At 37.5% G+C, this 18,927-nt stretch overlaps 1 protein-coding gene across 1 annotated transcript; it reads right to left on the bottom strand.

Annotated features, from left to right (window-relative positions):
* Nucleotides 1–8,805: 8,805 nt before the first annotated feature.
* On the bottom strand, nt 8,806–16,508 carry LOC117379675 (uncharacterized). Its single transcript, XM_055225767.1, is given in 5 exon segments — nt 8,806–12,039; nt 12,041–12,458; nt 12,504–13,401; nt 13,456–14,028; nt 15,158–16,508. Coding segments are annotated over 5 exon segments (6,474 nt in total).
* Nucleotides 16,509–18,927: the final 2,419 nt, after the last annotated feature.

The raw sequence follows: 18,927 nt of genomic DNA on the forward strand, positions 1-18,927 counted from the left end.
GGTAAGTCAGAGTGTTTTGAGACTGAAAAGTGGTAAGGGCATAGACAGTAGTCTGTGAGGGGAATGGAATGGAGAGGGACAGACCTCTCCATTCCCCTTTCACACATTCCATTCCCCATTCCATTCAACAACTATTATTTTGTTTATCTATTTAAAAATGGGCTATTGTATATAGACCTATTTATTATTTATTCATGTAGGCCTACTATGTAAATTAATGCACTAACTCAACACATCTGGCATAGAATTATAATTAAATACATATACATCCATGTCAAAGAATAATGATGTAAGTTTTATACTGATAATGCTTTTAAAATTGACAAAAGTACATTTGTGTACTACAAAAAGAAATGCTACATAAAACGCACACAAACACTTACCCCAGGCCTACCCTCGGCTGACAAATGCATGAAATAATTCAGTGAAAGTATTGCCTAGGTTTTTAAATGGAGCATGTAACTTTGGATTTTTTTTTTTGGTTGCTTAGGGTTAGGGTTGATTTTCATTCAAAGTGTTAAAGAAAAAAAAAAAAAGCAGTAAGTTTTTCTTTGAGTTACATTCAAAGTGTCAAAAAAATAAAATAGGCAAAAAAAAAAAAGTACTTGGATGGTACTTGGACTGCCTAGGAATACTAGGTGATTTAAGCTTTTTCTTTGATTTCCATTGAAAATGTAAAAAAAATAAATAAATAAATAAATAAATAAATATATATATATATATATATATATATATATATATATATATATATATATATATATATATATATATATATATATTAAAAAAGTGATGTTATTGTTTATAACTTCTTGGCCCTCACCACTCAGGAAATGATGGTGAGGGGCATTGTTCTTCCTCAGTTTCTTCTTCTTATTAGGCCCGAGCCTGGGACAATGTCCCGGCGAGGGACTCATTAAAACCGCTTCCGGAGCGTGGAAAATGGCAAAAATCAAGTAGTAAACACACCCCGACATGGCAGTGAGTGGTGTCAAAAATTAGAACTCGACGAGCTCTAATTGTCACAAAAGACCCCGAGAAAAATAACAAAAGACGACTCAGTAGCGCCCCCTCAAACTTTGATTTTCATGGGGCCAATGGGAGCCCGACTCGGAAAAAAGTCAACGTAAAAATCTGAAACTCAAAAAAATAGATCATGTCAGGACATGACAAAAATGATATTCTGGCCCGCCCTAAAATGTACAGGAAGTCGGCCATATTGGATCAAACCCAGGAATGACAAAAGTGCACACCCTCACATTCAGGACACTTCAAATTTGGCCAAATCCCACTAAACTCATGTGTGATTAAAGATTATCAATTACATTTTGATTATGACTTTGGGTGTGGTCAGGGTGATTTTTCAACAAAATCGCAATTTTTGGAATATTTCTAAAAAAATATTTCTCTTTCACACATTTCTTGTTGGGAAAACGCTAATACAGCATTTATGCACATATGTGAGCTGAACGCAATGATATGCAAATCGTGTCACTATTTCACAAAATGGCTCTCTAGCGCCCTCTTCAAATTGCATTTTCAAAAATTCATACAAGACGATCGATTTTTTGTAGAATTGTGGAAAAATTCACAGGGGCCTTATTTGTGATGGGGCACAATGTGAGAAAGTCACATGACTATAGCTGTTATGGTTTAGGAGAAAAATAATGGGTGGAAAATGCATTTCCATTCTTCTTCTTCTTATTATTATTAGGCCCGAGCCTGGGACTCCGTCCCGGCGAGGGACTCATTTAAACCGCTTCCGGAGCGTGGAAAATGGCAAAAAATCAAGTAGTAAACACGCCCCGACATGACAGTGAGTGGTGTCAAAAATTTGAACTCGACAAGCTCTAATTGTCACAAAAGGCCGCGAGAAAAAATAACGGAAGACGACTCGGTAGCGCCACCTCAAACTTTGATTTTCATGGGGCCAAAGGGAGCGCGACTTGGAAAAAAGTCGACGCAAAAATCCGAAACTCACATAAAAAAATTGTACATGTCAGGACATGACAAAAATGATATTATGGGCCCGCCCTAAAATTTACAGGAAGTCAGCCATATTGGATCAAACCCAGGAACGACAAAAGTGCACACCCTCGCATTCAGGACATTATCTCGCCCAGTTTTAATCACAAACACTTCAAATTTGGTCAAATCCCACTAAACCCATGTGTGATTAAAGATTATCAATTACATTTTGATTATGACTTTGGATGTGGTAAGGGTGAATTTTCAACAAAATCGCAAATTTTGGAATATTTCAATAAAATATTTCTCTTTCACACATTTTTTGTTGGGAAAACGCTAATACAGCGTTTATGCACATTTGTGAGCTGAACGCAATGATATGCAAATCAAGGCACTCTCTCACAATATGGCTCTCTAGCGCCCTCTTCAAATTTCATTTTCAAAAATTCGTAGAAGACAATCGATTTGTCGTGGATGTGTGAAAAAAATCATAGGGGCCTTATTTGTGATGGGGCACAATGTGAGAAAGTCACATGACTGTAGCTGTTATGGTTTAGGAGAAAAATAATGGGTGGAAAATGCGTTTCCATTATTAGGCCCGAGCCTGGGACTCCGTCCCGGCGAGGGACTCATTAAAACCGCATCCGAAACCCGGAAAATGGCAAAAATCAAGTAGTAAACACGCCCCGACATGGCAGTGAGTGGTGTCAAAAATTAGAACTCGACGAGCTCTAATTGTCACAAAAGACCCCGAGAAAAAGTAACGAAAGACGACTCGGTAGCGCCACCTCAAACTTTGATTTTCATGGGGCCAATGGGAGCCCGACTCGGAAAAAAGTCAACGTTAAAATCTAAAACTCACATCAAAAAATAGAACATGTCGGGACATGACAAAAATGATATTGTGGCCCCACCCTAAAATGTACAGAAAGTCAGCCATATTGGATCAAACCCGGGAACGACAAAAGTGCACACCCTCGCATTCAGGACATTTTCTCGCACAGTTTTCATCAGAAACACGTCAAATATGGCCAAATCCCACTAAACTCATGTGTGATTCAAGATTATCAATACATTTTAACTTTGGGTGTGGTCAGGGTGAATTTTCAACAAAATCGCAATTTTTTGAATATTTCAAAAAAATATTTATCTTTCACATATTTTTTGTTGGGAAAACGCTCATAGAGCGTTTATGCACATTTGTGAGTTGAACGCAATGGTATGCAAATCAAGACACTCTCTCACAAAATGGCTCTCTAGCGCCCTCTTCAAATTTCATTTTCAAAAATTCGTAGAAGACAAACGCTTTGACGTGGACGTGTGAAAAAAATCACAGGGGCCTTATTTGTGATGGGGCACAATGTGAGAAAGTCACATGACTGTAGCTGTTATGGTTTAGGAGAAAAATAATGGATGGAAAATGCGTTTCCATTATTATTATTATTCTTTATTATTTTGGTGGCCGGATTGAAGTCCCTTTTGACCCCCTGAACGTTAACGAAAAGTCAATTTTATTGCACCCAAAATTCAAGACTGGTGAAAAATGTATTATTTTTACCTGCGTTTATAAAAAATTTGAAAAATGTCTCGGTAGCGCCCCCTAAAACCCCAATGCATTGTTTTTGCAAAGTTTGACATAAACATTTGAAATTTTGCACATACATCCTCCTTGACATACTGATCCAAAAAGTCAATGAGATCATACCTCTATTTGCAACTATGTTACCGTGGTAACATAATAAATGTGCCATTGAAATGAATGGGGTTCAGAGTACTGGACTTTGTTGTAGACTAAATAGATGCTCTACACTCATCAAACTATGGCCTAAAATTCAAGATTGGCAAAACAAGTTGTATTTTGATGTTCAAAGAAATTAATGTTTCAAAATGACTCAATAGCGCCACCTCAAAATTTGAAATACATTACGGCAATGAGAGACCTTTTTCATCGTAGACAAATGAAATTTGGTACAAACATAGAACATGTCAAGACAAGAACAAAATTATATTATGACCCCACCCTAAACCCTACAGGAAGTTGGCCATTGTGGGCGGAACCCCATTTTTCCAAAATTTTACCTCTCACATTTGAATTTTTTACGCCTCGAATTTTCATTCGAGAAACATGAAAATTGGTCAAAATGAACTAGACCCATGTGGGATTATAAACAACTCTTTTGGAATTTTCTGAGTTATAAAATGTGGGTGTGGCCAGCCTGCAAAGAAAAAAGCCATTTTGTAAAGTTTTAAATTGCATGTAACTCACACAGTTAGTGTCCTATGTTCCGGCATGAATATACTTTTTTATTCAAACAGTTGATCTGAACACATAGATATACAATTTACACAGGTCAGACAATAAATTGCTCCACAGCGCCCCCTTGAACTTTTGAATTGGACCAAAAAAATTACTTTGACATAAACATTTGAAATTTGGCATGGACATCCCTATTGATATACTGAACAAAAAAGTCAAAGACACCATACCTCTATTTTCAAAGGTGTTGCCATGGCAACGTCTGACATTTCTCATTGAAATACATGGGTTTTGGATAACTGGGATTAAAAATTATTACTTTGTCATAGACCATTGAAATTTGGTACACATATTCCTCACATTATACGGAACAAAAAAGCCAAGGAGAACATACCTCTATTTTCAACTATGTTACCGTGGTAACATAATAAACGTGTCATTGAAATGAATGGGGTTCAGAGTATTGGACTTTGTTGTAGACTAAATAGATGCTCTACACTCACCAAACTATGGCCTAAATTAAGATTGGCAAAACAAGTTGTATTTTCATGTGGAAAAAAATTGATGTTTCAAAATGACTCAATAGCGCCACCTCAAAAGTTCAAATACATTACGGCAATGAGAGACCTTTTTCATCATAGACAAATTAAAAATGGTACAAACATAGAACATGTCAAGACAAGTAAAAAATTATATTATGACCCCACCCTAAACCCTACAGGAAGTCAGACATTGTGGGTGGAACCCCATTTTTTTCTAAATTTTACCTCTCACATTTGGATTTTTTGCACCGTGGATTTTCATTCAAAAAACTTGCAAATTGGTCAAAATGAACTTGTCCCATGTGGGATTATAGGGAACTGTCTTGGATTTTTCTACATCATAAAATGTGGGTGTGGCCAGCCTTCAAATAAAAAGCAATATTTTGAAGTGTTAAAGTGTGCATAACTCACACATGCAGCGTCCTATTTCCCGGCATTAATATACATTTTGTTTAAAAACTTGATCTACACAAAATGATATACAATTTACATATGTCAGATTTTTTTTTCGCTCCACAGCGCCCCTTTGAACCTTTGAATTGTACCAAAAAAATTACTTTGTCATAAACATTTGAAATTTGACATGGACATTTGACTTGTCAAACTGAACAAAAAAGCCAATGAGAACATACCTCTGTCTGCAACTATGTTACCGTGGTAACATAATAAATGTGTCATTGAAATGAATGGGGTTCAGAGTACTGCACTTTGTTGTAGACTAAATAGATGCTCTACACTCATCAAACTATGGCCTAAAATTCAAGATTGGCAAAAAATATAATGCAAAAAAAGTAATGTTTCAAAATGACTCAATAGCGCCACCTCAAAAATCAAAATATATTACGGCAATGAGAGATCTTTTTCATCGTAGAAGTTGGCCATTGGGGCGGAACCCTATTTTTTCAAAATATTTACTCTCACATTTGGATTTTTTTGTGGCGTGGATTTTCATTCAAGAAATTTGAAAAATGGTCAGAATTAACTAGACCCATGTGGGATTATAGGCTGCTCGCTTGGATTTTTTAAAGTTATAAAATGTGGGTGTGGCCAGCCTGCAAAAAAAAAAGATGTTTTTTGAAGTTTTAAATGGCCCGCAACTCAAACATGCAGTTTCCTATTTTGTGGCATTAATATACATTTTGTTCAAAATCTTTTTGTTAATATAATTATATACAATTTCATAGGTCAGATATTATATTGCTCCACAGCGCCCCCTTTAATTTTTAAATAGGACCAAAAAAATTACTTTTTCAAAATCATTTGAAATTCGGCATGGACATCTGGCTTCACAAACTGAACAAAAAAGCCAAAGACAACATACCTCTATTTGCAACCATGTTGCCGTGGTAACATAATAAATGTGTTATTGAAATGAATGGGGTTCAGAGTACTGGTCTTTGTTGTAGACTAAATAGATGCTCTACACTCATCAAACTATGGCCTAAATTTCAAGGTTGGCTAAAAATGTTGTATTTTCATGTGCAAAAAAATTAATGTTTCAAAAAAAGTCAATAGCGCCACCTCAAAAATCAAAATACGTTTCGGCAATGAGAGACCTTTTTCATCGTAGACAAATGAAATTTGGTACAAACATAGAACATGTCAAGACAAGTAAAAAAATTATATTATGACCCCACCCTAAACCCTACAGGAAGTCGGCCATTGTGGGCGGAACCCCATTTTCTCAAAATTTTACCTCACACATTTGAATTTTTGACGCTGTGGATTTTCATTCAAGAAACTGGGAAATGGGTGAAAATGAACTAGACCCATGTGGGATTATAGTCGACACCCTTGAATTTTTGTAAGTCATAAAATCTTGGTTTGGCCAGCCTGCAAACAAAATTGCCATTTCTTTAAATATTTACATAGGTGACACATTACATTGATCCACAGCACCCCTTGAACTTTTGAATTGGACCGAAAAAAATTACTTTGCCATAAACATTGGAAATTCGGCATGCACATCTGGCTTGGCATTCTGAACAAAAAAGCCAAAGAGAAAATACATCTATTTGCAGTAATGTTTCCGTGATACTATAAAATAAATATGTAATTGAAATGCATGGGGTTCAGAGTTCTGGACTTTGTTGTAGACTAAATATATGCTTTACACCAGTGGTTCCCAACCACCGGGCCGTGGACTGGTACCAGTCCATGGATCAGTTGGTACCGGGCCACCGGCTGTCCAAGAAATAATTAATTATTTACGTTGTATTTATTATCTGAGTCTGAACAATCGTTTATTTTGAAAAATCTTTTATTTTGAAAAATTACCGGATTCTCTCAGTTACATTTTCATCACTTGAGCGCTTGAACTTAACCCACAAATTAGCAAAATGAGTAAAAAACAGACGTCTTTGGAAAGTTTCTTTTCGAAGGGGAAAAGGCCCAGTGAAGAGACAGGAAAAGAGCCACCTTCCAAGAAAAAGAAAGCTTTTAACAGACAATACCAGGAGTTCTACTTGAACTATGGATTTATCACGACAGGTGATTCCCACAGACCAAGCCCGCTCTGCATAATATGCGGCGACCAGCTCTGTAATGAGGCAATGAAGCTTCAAAACTGCTCCGCCACTTGGAGAGGCCCCCCCCCAGTCCACGGTAAAATTTTCAAGCGTTGGCCGGTCCGCGGTGATAAAAAGGTTGGGGACCACTGCTTTACACTAATCCTGGCCTAAAATTCAAGTTTCCCAACAGAAGGAGTAATCCAAAAGCACAATTATAAAAGATGAAAAAAGTTTCCGTGGCGCCCCCTTAAAAACTCAAAATAATGCCAATGGAAGAAGAGGCCAAACGTTTTTAAACCTACAAAAATTAAAGTTGTCATGACAATACCACATGGAATGATGAGTAAAAACTGTATTATGACCCAAAATAGTACTTGCCTTACTTGTAATATCTCCACCCCACAATATCTTTCAAAAGACTTGAAAATTGGTTAAACTAACCAAGAACCATGTCAAATTAAATATTAATGTGTAGATTTTTGATGAAATCTGAAATGTAGGTGTGGCAAATCCACAAACCAGTGAGAATTTGGAAGCATAGAAACATGTTTATTTCTCATAGGTGATGTCAAATTGAGCCAGACCCAATGAAACATTTGTGTGCACTGATGACCTGAACATAGCGATGTTAAATTTGTATAGATATGATATAAAACTGTTCTACAGTGCCCCCTTGAAACTCTAAACGATTCCACCAAATGTTTATTGCAGACAAATCAAATTTGGCACGGACATCTGGCTTGCAATACTGAACAAAAAAGGCCATGAGAATATATCTGTATTTGCAAGAATGTTGCCATGGTAATGGAAAAAAAATACTATTGAAATACATATGTTAGAAATTAAGAAAATGCCAAAAAGTATTTGCTAATGGGGATATTTCAATAAATATTCCAAGAAAGCCTTTAATTTGTGCATAAATATAATAAAAGATGCTGAGAAAAGCATCTCCCTTGTTTTGTTTTTTTTTTTGCAATTTATTTAGAGATATATTAATATCTTCAAAATTACAATATATGTAATGTGAGATTCTCACAAAAGCAGTAGACACATTTTGCTTGTTGATCAATGTATATTAGCTAACAATACGTACAACTTGTAAAAAAAACAAAAAAACAAAAAAAACAGTGGGCAATATACAATGACGAATTTCACAGTAAAAAAAGAGAAAAAAACATAAATATCATTATTACCTTAATATATTATTTTAAGAAAGCATGCTGTGCCTTGATGATCACTAAAATAAGGTGTAAGAACTTATAAACACAACATTTATTTAAACTAAACATAATAACATATTGTCAAGTGTAGATGCATCAATGCATGTCACTATAAAATATTTAAAAAATGTTAGAATTGGATGGATTTATGTACAGAGATTTTATGTTGTATAAATAAAAATATTGACAGAACAAATGTTACTTACAGACTTTTACATAGAAAGTAATGAACACATTTCCAATAAGCAGTAAATACAGTTTGAATTCATAGGAATAAAAAACTAAAACATTTGGATTACAAAAAAAAAAATCTACACAGACTTCAGTTTAAGAGAGCAGGCTATGCCCTGATGATCACTGAAATATGTTGGAACAACTTCTGATGAAATCTCATATTGTTGAGATTTGACATAGACATGATCAATCAAAGTGCCTCGTTCTGTAGTTGGAGATGTGACATTCTGAACATATCCATAACTGGTCATGAAATTGCACAGTGATGATGATTTCAATATGTCGTCATTGAAATCTCCCATAACCACAATGGACTGACTTTGTGCCTGTAGCCAAGTTAGCAGATTTTTCAAATTCTGCTTGAACACAGACATGGGATATGCTGGTGGTCGATACACAACTGCAACTAAAACCTGATGATTTACATTTTTGTAAATTAAGCACTCCAAATTAAATTGGGGTACATCAGGAAAGTGACAGTTAGTGTTGTTGGAGCAATACATGCCCACTCCACCATGATGTTGACTTTTGAGTGTAGTAAGAGCTGGATGCTTGCTATGTTCATATGCCAGACTTCGTGGACGGCTGTGAAAACTGTAACCGTCTATGTCAACACTATGAAGTGCAGACTGAGATGTTAACCATGTTTCTGTCACAGCTATACAGTCAGGCTGTAAATGCTGTGTGGCTAACACCAAATCAGGTACATGTTTTACTAAACCCTGAACATTCATCAAAAACAAGCTGAACACATCAGCAGACTGTTTGGCTTGTGACACATTGTCATCCAAGAAGCGTGGCATAGCTTCCAAGGCATGTTTTACCTCGTCATTACAATAAATAGCCTTTTCATCAAAGGCCTGGATAATAAGGCCATCTAGACTTCTTACACGACTTAAAGCCACATAAGATTGTCCTGAGGCAAACACTTGCTTTAGCGACACCACAGCATTGTCAACAGTCAGGCCTTGTACTTTGTGGATTGTAACAGCCCAGGCAAGTGCAAGAGGAAACTGACGACGTTTTCCCCCTTTGCTGTTAGCCCTTTCCTCCTCTGGCTGTATCCGTGTGGAGTTTATTAAAGCAGGTGCAGTGGATGGGTACTTTTTTCGTCTCTGTGTACCAACATTGATGTCATCAAACTGAACATACACAGCTTCAGGAAGTCCATTTCTTTCTGTTTCACTAATATGTGTTACAGTTCCACAGACTCCATTGACTAATCCATCCTCCACATCAATGTTTTTACACAGCATAAATCTAGCAGGAACACCCAAAAATAGCTGTTTCTGCAGACAGGTGAGGTTGTCTTTACTGTGAGGTGTGACTTTGCTTTCCATTTTTCCAGTTTTTCTGTTGTAGTGATAGTCCTGTGCATCTATTGTTTGATAGTCAGGACAAGTGGCTTGGAGCTGGTTAAAGTTATGCTCACTGACCTGTGAATTTGTTGGGAAAATATGTAGAGCAGAAGACTGCTCTCCAGTTTCACGACTTTGTAAAATGTGGATGTCTTCATGAAGCATGGGTGTCCCTTTCGATCGTGTTCTTAATCTGTTCAGTAATTCTGCAAATGTGGTATCCTTCTGTCTGACAATTGTTTTCAGTTCAGCCATTTTGAAACTTGACCAAAAGTTCAGAGGTAGATTGTCAGTGTACAAGCCTTTTGCCATAACTGGTGGTAACTGATAGAAATCACCAACTGGGCTGACATTTCCAAAAGGGGAAACATCACCTCTTTGCTTGATTTGCCTCAGCCGTCCATGTATATATGTGAGCAGTTTATGAGAAACCATTGATATTTCATCATTGATTACTAACTTCACGTCAATATATTTGGCACGGAGAGAATTGAGTTTTTCTTCACCTAATGGTATGCAGGGAAGTGTCACATCTGTTCCAATGCTAAATGCACTGTGAATTGTAGATGCATTTAGGTTGTATGCTGCCATACCAGTGGGTGCTGTTAGTAAAACACTCATGTTGTTTGGGTGGCGTCGCATTGGAGCAAATAGACGATTGGCTTCGTACTGAATGGCCCGAATCAAGTGGCTTTTCCCTGTGCCAGCGCCACCAGTGATGAACACATGTAAAGGTTCTGGATCATTTCCATTGACTTTTTGTATGCACCACTTTTGTATTTTGAAAAAAATAGACAGCTGGATGTCATTTAAAGATCGAATTAAATCCAAACCTTCAGCTCGAGTCATCGCATTGTGTTGTTTTTCTAAATGAGCAGTTTCTTTGTTAGCTATCCCCAAATCTGGAATATGGGGCAAGGGGTCTTCATCATCCACTTTACTCTGTGCAAGTTCATCAGTGGCTTCCAAACGTTCTGCTTCTTGCTCAGGACAAAGCATGGCCCAAGCATCCTCTAATATTTCATTAGAGTCCAGGTTATTTTTTATCTCTTCCAAATCTTCAGTTTCAATGTCATAGTGAGATCTATTTGAGTTCACAATTGACATCACTGAAACGGTCTGGTTGCCAATCTGCACTGTGCCCTCTTTGTAGAACTGTTCAAAAGAATGAAATGATGAAGGTTTGAGGTCGTTATCATGACGATAAGGAAAAAACAGCTGTAACAGGCTTTTGTAATATAGCTCAGGATTCTTTGTTTCTCAAAACCGTGCATAGCGCACAACAGCAGGTTTGGTTCTGAATCGCTTTGAAATATAGCCACATGAATTCTGTAACTTAATCACATTTTTGGATTTCTTTTCTGATGTACTTAACACACGATACTCTGAAGCAAATGTGGCTATACACATATTATCAAAAGTGTCATTCTGTGGTGTGTTCTTATATCGATCCACAAATCCAGTCATCCAAATGTCATTGTTTCCTGACTTTTTCAGTTCATTTAGTGGTTTGGTGAGTTTGAAAATTGTGTCACCTGTGGGGATAAACACAACTTTCCTTGAACATTCTTTCAGGTGCATTTGAGTGATTCTGTACACAGCTTCTTGTGCAGACACATCACGGTTGTGGAGGTAGGCTTGACCAATCTTCTTCATAGCTTCTTTGGCATCAGAATTTCCCTGTTTTGTGGCCTCTTGGTGTGTTTGTTTCAACAACAGCCCCATCTCTCTCTCAGATTTGGACATATAGCTGATAATATAAACGATACAAGCATATACATCAACCACATACTGGATGTCCATGTTGGCATTCCAACATTTCAACAAAAGTGGATTATATGGATTAATCCAAATTTCATTGACATCTCTTTGCAGGACAATTTGCATGCGTTTTTCAACACATTTAAGTGCTTTTTCCCATACTTCCTGCGTAATGCCAACATTTTGAAACATTTTGCTGGATACTCGTAATGGGATTGTCTTTATCCAGAAGTGCTTTTTTAACAGTTGTCAGTATTTTCATTGCATCCTCTTCTTTCATAAAGTTCTGTTCATTTTGAGAGCATATGCATTCAACAGTGTCTTTTTTTTGTTCTTGGCTCTTTGTTGCAGTGTCACCCTGGCACTTTGGGCACTTTGGTATTTTCTGTTTTTTGGTGATGAAAGTACGTTCAGATACAGGGCGTGGGAAATTGAACCGGCAGGCTGTATTCTTTTTCTTACATGTTTTCGAATGCCGTTGAGAATGTTGCTGCACGGAGGTAACAGTTTCAGCTAATTGCTGATCTTGTGTGGGTATTTCACATGTTATGTACTTGTCGATGAATTTCACCACTTCTTGATCTGTGTTTTTTCCAATCTCAGATGAAGAGCTGCCTGGTATGCTTCCTCCTCATTGTGATATTTCAGACTGATGCGCAATCCAAAATAAAGCGTGTACATGGGGTGATCCACGTTGTTGAAATTCTACTCGATAAAAGTAATCTTTAATCTTTCCAATTGGATTCAATGAAGATAGTAACACGTAATTCAACAAGAGATGCCACCTGTAGTCAAACATGCGTGCTGCAGTGACAGGACGATTACGCAACAGTTCACACCTTTCTGCATACTCCAAACTCTCAGAAGTTTCAGTTCTCCCCTCTTGTTTCAAAATTGAATTTAAAAGCCCTCCCCAGCGCAAATCTGCAGACGAAAAACTGCAAAAGAAAGTGGGTTTTCCCAGATTCCGCACCATGGCAAGTAAATCCTTTTGTGCACCTTGCCAAAAGCTTGGAGTACCTCTTATAGGCCTTAGAAAACGATATCCTTCATCAGTCTTAATGATGTCTTGCAAAGACTCAATGTTTTCTGGAGCATTGTCTTTTTGGCCGGCAGGGTTTGTGTGTCCTTTGCGTGATGCTATTGACACTTGCTGAATGACTTGCTGAACTTCTGACATGTATTGTGCAAAAAAAATGTATTCAACGCACTTTGCAAACCTTCCATCAGCGTGCAATATTCTGTTATTAAAATATCGTGCCAATGTCAAGTAGTGCTGTCTGGGCGTATGATAAGTATTGTTCCCTGATGGAAAAAGATATGGAAAGGATTTTGCTTCATTATCTTTATCTGACAAAATACGCACAGGATTGTTTCCTTCAGCAGGTGCCAGATTAATTATATCTTCAAAACCCTGATCAAGAGTTTCTTGACCAAGATCAACAGGCATGGAACAAGAATCTTGATAAATACAGTGGTTTTGCCGGTCATGTAGAGTTTCATCTTCTTCATCAGGAGACTCTGGTTGTTTTGAATTATTGTTTGAGACTTCTTCTGTATGTATTTCTTCTTCATGTTGAGTTTTGTCTTGTGCATCCTCAGGGGAACTGTTTTTTTGTGCATTATCATTAGAGTCGTCTTGTGCTTGGTTTTCTTCTTCCTTAGCAAACTCATTCACCCATTCTTCATTTATTTCTATGTCTTGATAATATTGATTGTTTTCCTTTAAATAGTTAAGTGCTTCTTTCAGGTGATTTGTGTCAACAAAGTGATATTCATAATGTCCTTTGTAAGATAGCTTACGCTTTAATTTAACACGTAACAGACAACCTTCCAGATTTGACCGAGGCAAAACAGAACAAGTATGATTTACTGAAGAAGGGATGCAAAAAATTGGTCCATGGCATCCATTTTGACCACCCTTTGGTAAAGCTAACACTTTCATAAATGGAATGTTTAAAGAAATCAGATGTTTTTCCAGATGATTCAAACAAGATAACTCAAGAGGAATTGAATCCAGTTGTAAATTGTTTCCCCACCATTCTGCTGGGGTTACACCTCTTCGGATCTTTGAATGACAGACCTTGCACATCCAAAGCTCTCCTCTTGATTCTTGTAATGAACATGGTGTATTGCACTCAGAGGTACATTCATGCAAATACTCATCCGAGACACATGTTTCTGCCGTTAATTGAGCTGCTTTGTTTTTGTAGTTCTTTTGTTTGTATCAGAAACATACACAGCAAACAAATTCGGGTCCATCATTTGATTTCTTTAAAAACTCATTCATTACAGAATTAATCTGATCAGTTAGTACTTTATCTTGATTTCTTTTGAATCGTTTTTTTAGCCAGGACATTATGTCTGAAAGCACTGTCTTTGTGGTATTTGGCTTTATTTATTGATTTTAATTTCTGTCAAAGATCAGGATTTGCTTTATAATTCTTGATACTTTCAGATTTGACTTTATTTTGATGTATCAAATCTTGTCTGTATTTCTCACAACTGTATGCTTTCACTTTCTCTTGATGCTCCAGGTCAGTTGTGTATTTGTCCTTGCTGTATGCTTTCACTTTCTCTTGATGTTCTAGGTCAGTTGTGTATTTGTCCTTGCTGTATGCTTTCACTTTCTCTTGATGTTCCAGGTTGCTTTTGTATTTTTCCAAATTGTATGCTTTCACTTTCTCTTGATGTTCCAGGTTGCTTTTGTATTTTTCCTTGCTGTATCTTTTCAAGTTCTCTTGACGTTCCAGGCTGGATTGGTATTTTTCCTTGCTGTATCCTTTCAATTTCTCTTGATGTTTCAGGTCGCTTTTGTATTTTTCCAAATTGTATGCTTTCACTTTCTCTTGATGTTCCAGGTTGCTTTTGTATTTTTCCTTGCTGTATCTTTTCAAGTTCTCTTGACGTTCCAGGCTGGATTGGTATTTTTCCTTGCTGTATCCTTTCAATTTCTCTTGATGTTTCAGGTCGCTTTTGTATTTTTCCCAATTGTATGCTTTCACTTTCTCTTGATGTTCCATGTCCATTTTGTATTTTTTGGAACTGTGTGCTTTCAATTTCTCTTTATATTCCAAATTTGTTTGATATTTCTCCATACTGCTTTCTATTGCTTTCAATCGATATTCCTCCTCATTGTGATATTTCAGCATTTTACATTCTCTGTTCTTCTGTGCCTTGCTTTTCCTTAAATACTTTGACAAAGTGATGTTTTTATTATCATGTGATCTGCCAATAGTATCATCAGGAATTGCACTGAAGACCCCTTCGTTTGTATGTCTTGATCTGGTGATATATCCCTGGGGCTCACCAAACGTACACAGTTTATAACAGTCATTTTGTTGGCTTTGCTTGACACAAACAACATGTTCATAATGAGCTCCATGATTCTGTAGGTAGATGCCTTCATCAGACTGTTGTTTTTCACTGTTTTTAAATCTTAACCATTTGCCTTGATAGAACGTGTAAATATCAACTCCAATGCAATCAGCTGTGGCTTGAATTTCAGCTTGTGTTGCCCAGGTGTTTACATAAGACATCTTTTGCTGTTTAATGTACTCTGCCACAGTCAAATTCTGATGTTCTTCATTCAAAAGGCAGTGATATTTTTCAGGATTCTTTTTTAAGTGCTTCACTGCATTCAGTCTGATGCTTCTATGGTGTTTCTGTGTCCCACTTATGGCTTGAGAAATGGCACGGAAGAAACAGTTACCATCGGCAACAATCTTTTCATTATGACATGGCACTCCAGCATCCCCAGCGCATAAGGACTCTTTAACATTGCAATTTTCAAATTCAACATTAAGAAATTTGCAAATTGCCTTGCATACTTTTTCAGAAAGAGGATTAAACTGCAAAGCATTTTCCTCATGACCAACGATTGTAATGTCATTTGCATCATGCAGTTTGGCTTTCTTGACAATTGGAGATCCACTTTTTAACTCTGTGTCAACCCTGGATCGCTTTTTGTGCAATGGAGATTTCATTTGTGTTCTGCCACATTTGTGTCCTATTTCTGGTAAATTTTTCTTTATCTTGAACCCAGGATCAGAAGCTTTCAAATCAGCCGTGTCAGTTGCAGCAGTACTTTCAGTAACATAGGAATTGGGGTTACTTTTAAGTTCAGTCACAGCATAAGGTTCAGAACAGCCCAGAGTAGGCTCAGCAGTCACACCATCACAGTCACAGTCTTTCAAAGTCAGTGCCACGCTATTGAGCTCAAACTCAACATTTGGCTCAGTGAATCCTGCTGCAAGTTGGATTATGTGGTCATAAACTTCACTGATGCGCTTGAAAAACACAACAACACTTGAACCATTGCCATCTACCATCCCAGATTTACTGCGTGCATGGGAGTCCACAATAGCATACATGCCATTTTTAGCGATAATAGCACATGTACTGCCTGACATGGTGAAGAGACAAGCGTTGTCAGTAGCAAGATGTTCTTCCAGAGCTGTCTTCAAAGTAACAAAACATACTTTTTTCTCAGGGTTGGTGACTGAAAGCAGACGTCCAATAACAGTGACCATTTCCAAACAAAACGTCTTGCCAAACAGCTTCTCCTCGTTTTTAAAGTCAAAAGCTCCCAAATAAGACTGATCCTCAGGAATACGATGCTTCTTTCTTATGTACAGACGATCACCTTCCAATAAAGTCATGTTTAGATCTTTCTGAGACCATTCATGCACCTCCCGCAGGTGTGTTGAACAATTGCAGCCAAAGCAATGGCCGTGCACTGCTTTCCTCTACTTTGTGGATGAAATATTGTGTGTCCTTGATGAAATGACCCAACAATATTGTCAAACTGAGGAGCTTTGCTGTCTTCATGCTGCAGAGGCTGTAGTTGAACAGATGCTTGTTTTTCATGGCAGGAATCCTTCTTAGCCACTTTTGCTTTGCACTCTTCGGGTGACGGCTACTGCAGTTTGACGACAGGGACTTGCTTTCCACAGCAGACCTTCTTCATTGGTACCTAAGAAACAAAAAAGACAACAATGTTATTACCATTTAATTTGAAACAGTTTCCTATTAAAAAAGACGCTCATACATACATAGACATAAACATACACGCTCAGCAGCACACATGTAGCATTCACACTCAGAAACACAGCGTGCATAAAGATTAAATACCACAATGGTTAATCACTATTATGTTATGTTATAGCATGTTATTTTCTTTTATTATTAGCACTTTATTAACACACCTGCATATCTGCTTCTCTGTGAACAGGACTGGAGGTCCTCCTGGGTCTCTTCACATCAGGCTTCACCTGCACACAGAATAGATATTGTTATGAACATGACTTAATGAAATAATACTTACTTCGATATAAAACATTCTGCCTGAACATACCACTTCCACGACCACTTCAGGCTCTGTGCAGGTAGATGGACGTAGTGTCACTGTCACAGCATCAGTCTGCACCTAAAACAGAAGATTTCAGATTTAGATATATCCAGACACCCCACCCACAGACATGTTTTGAAATGATATATACCTGCTGATCTTCTGTCGGTGCTGTGTTGATAGCAGGTCTGTCTGGCGCCTCTGCCACAGTTGTCTCCAGCTAAAAAAGAACCAAATACCAATTAGACAAATCAAATCTTGTATTATGTATTTTCTATCCAAATATGAAGTAAATATTTTATCAAACCTTTTTCAGCACAACTCGAGGTTGCCAGCTTGATGTTGAGCTCGCTGCTTCCCCAACTCTGGCTGCATGCTTCATCTAAAAAAATAGATATTGGTAGTTATTGTCAAACAGTTTTCAATTTCATTTTCAACAGCACATATAACCATGATCTTGTGATATACCTGTCTCTTTGTCTTCTACTTGGCACGGCAGTCCTTGCTTGACTCACCTATATTGAAATAACACATTTATGTTTTAGATCAACAAACAAAAACTATATTTAAACAACATTTTTATGTTTTAGATTCACAAACAAAAACTATATTTAAACAATAGTTTTATGTTTTACATTCACAAATCAATACATTTGCCCATTTGTTTTACCTTCTTTGTTGCCAGGGTAGTTGGGTTCTTTGAGGTTGCAGGAGTCTTCTGCGGTGCAGACAAAACAGCAAAGCGGCCAGCAGACACGGGAATAGCACACAGACCAGTGACCTGAAAAATATGGTTTCAGTGAGGATTTTTAGACCTAACATTGATTGATGAATTGAAAAATAATGTTAACATTTACTAACCTGTCGCAGGGAAACATTTCTCGTGGTGGCAGTCAACTGTACACTCTTCTGAAAACATAAAGTCAGTTAGCACTTTCACATAAGAAATTTGGCCACGGCACATATAACAGAGCATATATTTTCTATTGTACACTTTCTCTACCTTTCCAAATTCCCAGCCCTCAGAGTCCGTCTGTGGAGTGGTAGATGGGACTTGGACTGCTCTGGATGTGGGACAGGTCACAACCACATCTGGGGTCTTCGGCAGGGGCTTCACACATGGGGCGGCAGGTGTCTTCGGGCTTGGGTGGGCAGAATCCACGGTGCTCTCAGACAGCTCCCTGATGGCCTTACAGATCAAGTCAGACAAGACTCGCATGCCTTCAGGTACACTGAGGTGGATCTGCATAAAGACAATAACATGAATTATTACACTGCTCTGTCACACATACACATTATGTCAACACACAATCAGTATTTGTATTACTTACACCATCCTTAGCCCAGAAACGCAAGTTCTTCATAGGGAAGCTGTCCACACAGAAAACATACTGCAGCCCTACAAAAACACATAATACAATTTCAAATATACTCTTCTCTATATATACTCTTCTCTATATATACTCTTCTCTATATATACTCTATATATCTCTCTACCGTATTTGACTTTTACTCAAGCACATGTACTTTGTCTTACCTTCTGCCTCTGCTGCTGCCTGGTATGCTTCACGAAACTGGTTCTGCTTGGCCACACTGACCACATGACGAGCCGGGAAGTCCAGCACACATGTCTAAAAAAATACAAAAATTTAGCTCACAAACTATTTGAGGTGACAGTGTGCTTTGGTGGTAACAAATGTGACACTGTTGGGAGTGCATACTTTTGGGCA

The sequence above is a fragment of the Periophthalmus magnuspinnatus genome, chromosome 12, assembly GCF_009829125.3.
Source record: "Periophthalmus magnuspinnatus isolate fPerMag1 chromosome 12, fPerMag1.2.pri, whole genome shotgun sequence".
NCBI lineage: Eukaryota > Metazoa > Chordata > Actinopteri > Gobiiformes > Gobiidae > Periophthalmus > Periophthalmus magnuspinnatus.